We start from the raw sequence: 11,156 nt of genomic DNA, 5'->3' as shown, positions 1-11,156 counted from the left end.
ACTACTAAAAAAATAATAATAACTATAATTTCAAAAAATTCATTCAAATTCAAGCATACCCCCTAAAATAGCTAGTTTTCCTTGTCCCATCTTGTTAATGATCAAATTGCATGTCAAATATAATAGTTAAAATTAGTGTTTTTTATTTATTTTTTTATTTTTATTTTTTATGATGTGTTTGATAAAATTGTCTTTTAATGGTGTAAAAAGCATTTTAATTTATTATTATTATTATTATTATTATTATTATTATTATTATTTTAAATATTAGAAATATTGCATTTAAGTTGTGCCCCACATCTTGTGCTCAACCCTGTTACCAAACCAATCTAGCCTGATAAAGGAAATGGAAAAACAATAGGTCACATGGCAAACAGGTAATTACATCATCAAGAAATTTGCTAACAGCATGGCCATAAGAAAAGTAATTTCATTCTTCCTTTTTCAATATTTGTATAATCTTTTCAGCATTGTTTGCCTTTGTAGATCTAAATAACTCAACCCTGTTACTAACATTATCAGTATAAAAGAGTACTTATTTCAAAGTTTTCTTCATTTCATAAATATGACTGTAATGATCTTGATATTGACATTTCATTCCCAAATTAGCATCTTTCCTTGAGAAACTGCTAATATTAGCATAAGTGTGCAACCCTGTTATCATTTTTTAAGAAACAGGGTTGCACCCTCATCAGTATTCTTAAAAGGTTTGACATTTATATTTGATGCCTAAGCTGGACAAATACAGTTTTCTGAAGGTTTATTACCTCTTTTTTAAAAATACATAAAAAAAAAAAATGAATAAAAAAAAAGTGAACTAAACAAGTAACATTTGAAGTGTATTGATACCTAAATTGTCCTCCAATTCTGGAATGTCCCAACCGTTAAATGACATATCCTGTACTGTTTAAATAATGACACATTCTCAACTTCGTAATGAAACACAAACTGAAAACATTATATATTGCTCTGTTTTTGTTTAAAAATTCTGAAGTTGGCTCTGTTTGGGCAGTTTTAGAAGAGCTGTGTTCAGAGTGCCGGATCACTGCTGTGCTGCAGGTCTGAAGTGCACAGCTTTAGATGGCCCATGACAGATGGACAGCCACAGGTCACAGGACCGAATTTCAATGCATTCTCACGGTACAGCTCCATCCAAACACACTTACTGTTTATCAGAATGCAAATATGTGTGTCAAGTGAAATGCTTTCTGAACTTGCTGTAGTTTTAGTCATTAAAAAATAGCTTCTAAGCTAAGGCTGCATTTCCAGGCAGTGTGGCAAAAATGCGTAAAATGCATTCAGATGCCTCAAAAATTGTCTGAATGGGATTATCAAATAAAAACCTGCAGTCTAAATTGCACCAATTCTCACTGTGTGCCGAAAATGGAGGTGTATCTCACAAGACTGACTGATGTAATTACTAGCTTGGGCTTTTTGGATGTTCGAACCAGATGGCCGTGAAACTTCCAGAAGCTCATGTTTGCTTTTTGTGTGTGGGTGAGCGAACATAAGGATGCTAATCAAAGATGGTTGCGTGATGGGGGCTGAGTGTAACCTCTGTGAGAAATCACATTGACTGCAGGTTAACGGAGGTTGGGGGAACCTTTTGTCGCACGCAGACTCCTCAAAAGAGACACAAAAGCATGTTGATGTGTGATCAGATACCCTCCAATTTACCCCTTACTCTCAAAACACTAGTTGTATTTTTAGACTTTCAATAATAAAGTTCAATGTATAGTTAATGTATCTAAACTCTCCTTAATCTAACTCTTATTTACCAGTGATCATTTTATGTTGCCCACATTCAAAAACAAATGTTATGGTTATTGCAAGATGAGTAAAATTAAAAAGGGTAGAAACAAACTCCCAAGTCCAACTCACTATAAAGTCTGCATTTGTTTTGGTTGTTTTAGTAGTATGCCCACTGCAGTGTTAAAATAATGATTTCATAAACATTTAGCTATTTTATGTCTTAAACAGGGTTATAATTAGCTAGATTAGTACAATATGCTCTCTTATGTTGGACCTGACACATGGCATACAGTACATTCATTTCTTAAAAGTTGAAAGTTCTGAAAAAAATATAAAGTGAAATGGTGATGGAAGTAACCAAAAGTGTGCCAGGGTGACACAAGAAACTTGGTCTTGAATAAATGTTTTATTTTTATTTATTTATTTATTTTATTTTTTATTTTTATTATTGTTATGGCACACTTCTAAAATTCTATCCTCCTCGTGATTTCTGCTTGCAAGATCCACCTCAGTCTCTGCTCTTTCTTTTCTGAATTCTGTCGCCTTTTCTTTTCTTTCCTTTTCTTTTCTCTTTCTGGGATATACAGCCGTGGTGCGAGGAGGCTGGAGCTTGGAGAGGGTGGGGGCTACATTCTGAGGTTGGCTGCAAGGAACCATTCACTGTTCTCAGAGTCAGACATAGCGCGCGCGCACACACACAAGGAGCTGCGCCTCCCGCACACGCGCGCAACAACTCACACACAGTCACACGAAGAGAAGGAAAATAGAGGATTGCAGCAGATCAGTCTAAGGGTGCAATACAACATCGGAGTCCTAATGCTTTTTCCGAGGCACTGAGAGGGAGGGGAGTGCTGGTTCCTCGCCTCTATATGCGTTTTGCTGGAAATCTATGCACAACTACGAGGATTTAACATGCTTTAATTTTAACTGAACATTTCACCAACCAGTTTTCTCTGCGTGTGGAATAAGTTTCGTGCGGCTTCAAAGATGGGAACAACTAAACACTCCAGCGAAATGAATGTTCTCTTTTGCAAGACGCTCCTGAAACTCATACTGTTTGCGGCCGTGACGCACAATGTTTCGAGTAAGACTTTAAAATACAAAGTTTTTGAGGAACAGAGAGTTGGCATGGTGATCGCCAGACTGAAAGAGGACGTAGCCGGCACACTATCCAAACTTCCGAGCTCCGTGACCCCGCGGTTCCGCGCAATGCAGAGGGGCAGCACCCCGCTACTTTCGGTGCGCGATGAGGACGGCGAGATCAGCATCGCGACCAAAATCGACCGGGAGAAACTCTGCGAGAAAAATTTAAACTGCACTATCGAGTTCGACGTGATCACTTTACCCACGGAATACCTCCAGCTGTTTCATATTCAAGTGGAAGTGCTTGACATCAACGACAATGCGCCGCAGTTCTCACGCGCCATCATCCCCATAGAGATCTCCGAAAGCGCATCGGTGGGCACGCGCTTCCCTTTGGATAGCGCTGTGGACCCGGACGTCGGGGAAAACGCGCTACACACGTACTCGCTCACACGGAATAACTTTTTCAAAATTGATATCAGGACGCGCACGGATGGCGCGCGGTACGCGGACCTTGTTGTGATGAGGGAACTGGACAGGGAGACACAGTCCAGCTACCAGCTGCAGCTCACAGCCTCAGACTCTGGCGTGCCGCAGAAATCTGGCTCAACTCTGCTTAAAATCAGCATATCCGATTCCAACGATAATAGCCCAGCGTTTGACGAGCAGGCTTATGTGGTCAATCTACTGGAAAATTCAGCACTAGGGACACTGCTGGTGGACCTGAACGCCACAGACCCAGATGAAGGCAATAACGGCAAAATAGTGTACTCTTTCAGTAGTCACGTACCACCAAAAATCCTGGAGACGTTTAAAATTAACCCAGAAAATGGCCACATCACTCTGATTAAGAAAGTGGACTATGAGACCACTTCCTCATACGAGATTGATGTCCAGGCTCAGGATATGGGTCCAAATTCCATTCCAGGCCACTGTAAGATAATCATCAAACTGGTTGATGTCAACGACAACAAGCCAAAAATCAACATCAACCTTATGACCCAGGGCAAAGAGGAGGTGGCCTACATCTCCGAAGCATCCCCTGTTGATACTTTTATCGCATTAGTGCGTGTGGATGACAGCGACTCAGGTCTAAATGGAGAGGTTGTGTGCCGTCTCCATGGCCATGGGCATTTTCGCTTGCAGAAGACCTATGAGAACAACTACATGATTCTTACTAATGTGTCTCTGGACCGTGAAAAGCGTTCTGAGTATAGCTTGACAGTGATTGCTGAAGACTGTGGCTCACCGAGTCTATCCACCATCAAACACTTCACGGTGCAGGTGCAGGACGAAAATGACAACCCTCCACGCTTTGAAAAGAGCCGGTATGAGATCTTCAAGTCAGAAAACAATTCGCCTGGAGCATACCTGACCTCAGTGGTGGCCACAGATCCAGATTTGGGCTCTAATGGACAGGTGACCTACTCTATTGTGGATAGCCAGGTCCAAGGGAGCTCTATTTCAACATATGTAACCATTGACCCATCCAGCGGGGCCGTGTATGCGCTCCGGAGCTTTGATCGAGAAGAAGTGGGCCAGCTCTCGTTTACCGTGCAGGCACAGGATGGTGGGGACCTGGTTCCTTTGAGCAGCAATGCCACCATTCTGCTCACCATATTAGATGAAAATGACAACCCGCCCATCATTGTTTCTCCATTGCTGAGCAACCACACTGTGGAGGTGCCATTATGGAGGCATGCCGAGTCTGGTCATCTGATAACAATTATTAAGGCGACGGATCGTGATGCAGGTGCCAACAGTGAGCTGACTTGCTCCATCATTGGTGGGAATGATGATGGACTTTTCGTCATTGACCCACGGAGATGTGAGTTACACACCAATGGAAGTGTTGAGGCCTCAGGCCGTGAGGGATTTGATCTCGCAGTCCTGGTGCAAGATAGAGGGGCTTCTACACAGCTTTCAACAAGGGCCATTCTCCATATTAGCCTGAGGGACTATCCAGAGAGCTACTCCCTAAACCCTTCTGACCTAAACAACCAATCCATTCTAGATGTCTCTATGATCATTATCATCTCCCTTGGTGCAATCTGTGGTGTGCTTCTCATCGTGATGGTGATGTTCGCCACCCGGTGCTCAAGAGAGCAGAAAGACCCAAGACATTCTTACAACTGCAGAGTTGCTGAGTCCACCTACCAAAACCACCCCAAAAAACCTGCCCGGCAGATCCACAAGGGTGACATTACATTGGTCCCTACAGTTAATGGGACCCTTCCTGTGAGGGCTCATCCTCGCTCCCCTTCAGCCTCACCTGTTCCAGAGGGCCGCCAGAGCCACCACAGCCACCAATCACTGAACAGCCTTGTCACCATCTCCTCCAGTCATGTGCCAGAGAACTTTGCACTCGAACTAGCCCATGCCACGCCACCTGTTGAGGTAAAATATAAACTATATAAAACTAATATATCACTATTGTGCTATGTGTACTAAAAGTGTACATCCTAAATAATCATACATAAATAATCAATAATTGGTATTTGTCAATTTGGTATGACTTCTTTATTCCTGACCATTGTATGCACCATAAATCTGTTATAGCATTCAGTTTTTAATTTTTTTTATTTTTATTTATAGCATGCTTAGTTTTATATCCATAGATTGTTTCATCGTTTATAAGTATTCATCCATATCATCAGCATCTTTCCTCATTCATCCCCAACCCACCCCATGGTTTGTGTGTATTTGTGTTGGCTTGTTGTCTGGTCTGCCATTATTCATTTTTTTATTTCCATTTTTTCTTTTTTTATTTCCCCCCACACCCTGTTTCTTTTCTTTTTGGCTATAGCAAGTCTCACAGCTTCTGTCCATACTTCATCAGGGCCAGTACCAACCCAGACCCAGTTTCCGTGGCAACAAATACACCCGGAGCTATAGGTAACCAATCACACTTCAGCCTGTTACCACCTTTATAGACCGTCCTACAGGGGGTTCTAAGTTCATGTCTGTGAGTGTTCAGACACCCCGGAATCCTTAACAAATAGATGCTGATGGTATCTAGCAGCCTCATATTGTTAGGAAGTGTTAATTGTCTTTTGCTTAAAGCTTTTGTTTATAATTTTATAAGTTGCTCCATGCTTAAGAGACTTATTTCATACTTGTACAAGAACTCATTGTCAAATTCCAAAGATAGAGAATGTAAGAAATCACCCATACTCCTTGTATTATAATAGCTAATTGACTGGTCTCTCTGTCTCTAGGTATGCTTTGAATGAGATGGATAAGTTCAGCCTGAAGGACAGTGGACGAGGGGATAGTGAAGCAGGAGACAGTGACTGCGAGATGGGTAGGGAGTCCCCTCTGCTTGGAGAAGGCTTCAGTGAACTCTTTACTCCAGATGGACATCACCGACTGCATCCAGGTAAGCTGGAGAAACTTGAAACCAGGCCTTTTGTACCGGATTTTGCTCAATCTACAGCACTGCAAGAGATTATTGGGTCATTGTCAAATAAGGTTGTCCGAGGTGTTAAAAATAAATAAATAAATAAATAAATTATATATATATATATATATATATATATATATATATATATATATATATATATATATATATACATACATACATACATTTTGATATAGTATTTATCTATAATAAAAAAAGTCTAGTTTAATATATGTGTGTATATATATATATATATATATATATATATATATATATATATATATATATATATACATATATACTACTGGTCAAAAGTTTTGAAACACTTACTCATTCTTTATTAAAAAAATAATTCACATATAAAAATAATAGTAAAGTCATCAAAACTATGGAATAACATAAATGGAACTATGGGAATAATGTTGTGACTAAACAAAATCCAAAATAAATCAAAACTTTGTTATATTTTAGCATCTTCAAAATAGTCACCCTTTGCCTAGAATTTGCAGACATGTGCTCTTGACATTTTCTCAACCAACTTCTTGATGTATCACCCTGGGATGCTTTTTAAACAGTATTGAAGGAGTTCCCATCTATGTTGGGCACTTATTGGCTGCTTTTCTTTATTATTTGGTCCAAGTCATCAATTTCAAAAACTTTTTTTTATTTTATTTTTATTACATTTTAGTTTTATAATGAAATAAATTAATATGGTGGCACAATTATATTTTTGTCTACAAAACTAATTTCAAACATTTAAGCATATGCCTTCAGATCAAAAGATTTTTAAGATCATGAGAAACATTTCTGTCAAGTGTTTCAAAACTTGTGACCGGTAGTATATATATATATATATATATATATATATATATATATATATATATACAATGGCGGCCAAACGTTTGGAATAATGTACAGATTTTGCTGTTTTGGAAGGAAATTGGTACTTTAATTCACCAAAGTGGCTTCAACTGATCACAAAGTATAGTCAGGACATTACTGATGTAAAAAACAGCACCATCACTAGTCATTTTTGATCAAATCTAGACAGGCCCCATTTCCAGCACCCAACACTCCAACACCTTATATGCTAAATTGCTAATTTGGTACTAGAAAATCACTTGCCATTATATCAAACACAGTTGAAAGCTATTTGGTTCGTTAAATGAAGCTTAACATTGTCTTTGTGTTTGTTTTTGAGTTGCCACAGTATGCAATAGACTGGCATGTCTTAAGGTCAATATTAGGTCAAAAATGGCAAAAAAGAAACAGCTTTCTCTAGAAACTCGTCAGTCAAATATTATTTTGAGGAATGAAGGCTATACAATGCTTGAAATTGCGAAAAAACTGAAGATTTCATACAAAGGTATACACTACAATCTTCAAAGACAAAGGACAACTGGCTCTAACAAGGATAGAAAGAGATGTGGAAGGCCCAGATGTACAACTAAACAAGAGGATAAGTACATCAGAGTCTCTAGTTTGAGAAATAGACACCTCGCATGTCCTCAGCTGACAGCTTCATTGAATTCTACCCGCTCAACACCAGTTTTATGTACAACAGTAAAGAGAAGTCCACATTGGACAACAGATAATTGGAAAATAGTGTTATAGATCTTAACCCCATTGAGCTTTTGTGGGATCAGTTAGACAGTAAGGTGCGTGAGAAGTGCCCAACAAGACAGCCACATTTATGGCAAGTGCTACAGGAAGTGTGGGGTGAAATGTCACCTGAGTATCTGGACAAACTGACAGTTAGAGTATTAAAGTATTAAAAATCCTTTAAAATATAAACAATTTAATAATTAGTTTAAAAAAAATTTCAAACACGTTTTTCAAGGTTTATATATATATATAATTGTGAATTTTTGAGTCAAAAATATCAAGAAGTTTTCTCAGGGTTACACCACATGACCTGAGCAAAATGTGCCTTTTCATAAAAATGTAAAAATATCAGATTTTTATTTTATTTTTATTTTTTTACTTTCACATTCTCATTCTCACTTTGAACTCTGTTTAATGGTTTTTGTCAACATAAATAACATAATGACTACCTACATGTTGGTTATACTACATGACTTTTATTTGATGGACAATAGTGATTTTAAATATCAATCATATTTTAAAACACAATTGGTTTGCTTTTTTAATCATTATTATTCTGCAGGTCTCATGCCAACATTCTTTTTTCAAGAAATTCAGCTTTTTTTTTTTTTTCACTGTCTCTGGACAGTACACCGCATGACATTTTAAATTTTTTTAACAAAATTAATTTAAACTCAAAAACTGAAAAATGCTTATCATAGACATTTCAAGTATTCAAGTAATTGTTTTGGTGAATAGCATTTTTTATATATTTTTGTATAATTTAATAGATGTTACAAAAAAACAAAAAGCGTCGACATCATTGACCCTCTAACCAAATCACCCACTCAGCCTTGTAAACCAGCTAATGAAATGCCACTTCCATCTTAGTTGCTTTAAAATACACATATAACTAAAATAAGAGAAGAGACCTTTATTTCAAACAGATTTAAAACTGAGACATTTAGAATTTATCTCTTCAAGATAAGGATCAAAACATTGCCAGTGCTCTTATCTCTTAATTCGTATTACTGTATGTTGGAGAAAAACATGAAGAACCATTGTTTTTGATGAAGAAAATATGCAGATCTAAAATGCAATCTTTATTGTGACTAGACCAGTCGTTGGGTTGTGATTGGGAATGGCCATTGATTTCTGTAAATCAGCGCATTTAATCATTCATGCTCTGCATGAGAGAGAGTGGACTAAATTAGTGCCTGTTTTGCAAATGCACCAGTTTGGGCATTTATTAACTCTAAGATGTATTATAAATGGTGTTTTTAAAATTAATACAGTTATAATCAGTCCCTGGAACATGAATGAGTAATTCTGAACAGGTTCAGTGAGGGCTATAAGTTTTAGACATATTTGATTTGTTTTGCATAGTCTCTAGAAAAAGAAATGGGGTTGGATGGAGCTGGAATGGTTTTTAGTCGATCAGCTTCTAATATACTAATTTGACTAGTTAAGGGTGTGTGCAGTTTTGCAAGTTTTGCAAGTGAGCCAGAAAAAAAAAAAAAACACTTAAATAACTGACCTTCAATGTTGTTCTTTTTCTGACCACCATAGCAATGAAGCTGTGCACGGAAGAGTGTCGTGTCCTTGGTCATTCGGACCAGTGCTGGATGCCTCCGCTGCCTTCCCCAGCATCCTCTGATTATCGTAGCAACCTCTACATCCCCGGAGAGGATCCCCAGAAGAAAGCCACGCCTGAAGCACCACAGTCTGGAGATTCAACATTGAGGAAAAAGAGTTTCTCCACCTTTGGCAAGGAGAATGAGGAGGGAGAGGGGGAGGCAGGTGATGGGGAAGACCTGTGTGGAACAACATCTCTGCTGTCTGAAATGCACAGCGTGTTCCAGAGGCTCCTCCCCTCTTCGTTGGACACTTACAGTGAGACCAATGAAACTGAAAAGACATTGGCCTGTGCTGCAGATGTAGGATCCCTGGAAAGACGAAAGGGTCACCTGCCTGGCAAGCCAAACCCTGCCACCTACCAGCAGGGCGTCGCCGTTTGGGCCGCTAATACACATTTCCAAAATCCTGGACATGGTCATGCCCCTGCTAGTCACATGACGGCACTGGTGGCTCCGCTTCCTGCCCCTCTGCCAGCTCCCATGGCAACATCAGGTTGCTCCTCAAAATGGCTGCCTGCAATGGAGGAAATCCCAGAGAATCACGAGGAAGATGAGTTAGAGTCTGTGCTGGGTCATCTACATGGAAAGCGCTGTGACAGTCGTAGTGAAATTATGGACGCCAGTGAGCTCGTAGCAGAAATCAACAAACTCCTTCAAGACGTCAGGCAGAGCTAAAGACTGAACTCTCTCTCTCTGTACAATAAAACAAAATCATTTTTATATGAGAGAGAAGATGAGGGAAAAATAGTAAATTACATGAAAACAAAAATAGAAAACCACTGAGACCTGCAATTGTCGTTAACGTTGCATTTCTGGATGTAATGTGTTTTGTGAATGCTAATTATCCAAATGATGTTTGTATTTTCTGGTTTTTGGCCACAGTGTACACATAATGTGAGTGTATTTATCTTTGTATTTCAAAAATACAATTTGTAGTCTTTATATTTATATAAGTGTATATACATAAGTTAAAAATGTACATAAAGCCATCAGATTTCTATTTTTATATATGCATGTTGGAAAAATAATCAAGATCTACATGCCTTGGTGTAAATATTCTTATTTATGGAAAGAAAAAAAAAGTGTTTGTTTCCATTCTTTTTTCAGTGGTATTGTTATATATGAGCATAATATAAGTACATGAATATTACTGAATATGTGTTATTTGGTGGGGTGGGACAGATTACTGAAAGCATGTTTTGGGGTTGGGAGTGGTATTTATAATGGTGTTTTCTTTGTGTCAAGTTCTGTTTTACTTTAAACAAATGACAAAAATAAAGAACTACAGATATGTCGTATATACACAGCTGTTTTGACTGTTTTTAAAGGAATAGTTCACCCAAAAATGAAAAGTCTCTAATCATTTACTCACCCTCGTGCCATCCCAGTTGTGTATGACTTCCTGTCTTCTGCAAAACACAAACAGATTTTTAGAAGAAAACAAAAACATTTCAGCTGTGTAGGTTCATACAGTGCAAGTGAATGGTGGCCAGAAGGTTGAAGCTCCAAAAAGCACATAAAGGCAGCATTGAAGTAATCCATACAAATCCAATGGTTAAATATGTCTTCAGAAGCGATATTATATGTGTGGATGAGAAACAGATCAATATTCAAGTCCTTTTCTACAACAAGTCTTCACTTTCACTTTTACTTCCATGTTTTTCTTTTGTTTTTTGCCTATTCACATTCTTTGTGCATAT

The 11,156-nt window shown here is 38.3% G+C and overlaps 1 protein-coding gene across 2 annotated transcripts; it reads left to right on the top strand.

Moving 5' to 3' along the window:
• The first annotated feature begins 2,463 nt into the window (after positions 1 to 2,463).
• LOC127417636 (protocadherin-18-like) lies at positions 2,464 to 10,746 on the top strand. Of its 2 annotated transcripts, none has more exons than XM_051657691.1 (4): positions 2,464 to 5,232; positions 5,675 to 5,730; positions 6,054 to 6,214; positions 9,389 to 10,746. In XM_051657691.1, the coding sequence occupies exons 1-4, from the start codon at positions 2,740 to 2,742 to the stop codon at positions 10,129 to 10,131; spliced, it is 3,453 nt and encodes a 1,150-aa protein (XP_051513651.1). In that variant the 5' UTR covers positions 2,464 to 2,739; the 3' UTR covers positions 10,132 to 10,746. The 2 variants fall into 2 exon arrangements, with proteins under 2 accessions (XP_051513651.1, XP_051513650.1); XM_051657690.1 differs by having other exon boundaries at positions 2,466 to 5,232; positions 5,642 to 5,730.
• Positions 10,747 to 11,156: the final 410 nt, after the last annotated feature.

Source organism: Myxocyprinus asiaticus, chromosome 27 (genome assembly GCF_019703515.2).
Source record: "Myxocyprinus asiaticus isolate MX2 ecotype Aquarium Trade chromosome 27, UBuf_Myxa_2, whole genome shotgun sequence".
NCBI lineage: Eukaryota > Metazoa > Chordata > Actinopteri > Cypriniformes > Catostomidae > Myxocyprinus > Myxocyprinus asiaticus.
Note: the sequence above shows the minus strand (reverse complement) of the source record. Positions and strands in the feature narration are given on the sequence as shown.

Excerpts from the sequence above, each read along its gene's own strand:
- LOC127417636 (XM_051657690.1), top strand. The coding sequence starts at position 2,740 with ATGGGAACAACTAAACACTCCAGCGAAATGAATGTTCTCTTTTGCAAG. Across the intron at positions 5,731-6,053 it reads AAATACACCCGGAGCTATAG|GTATGCTTTGAATGAGATGG; the intron begins GTAACCAATCAC and ends CTCTGTCTCTAG. Across the intron at positions 6,215-9,388 it reads ACATCACCGACTGCATCCAG|CAATGAAGCTGTGCACGGAA; the intron begins GTAAGCTGGAGA and ends TGACCACCATAG.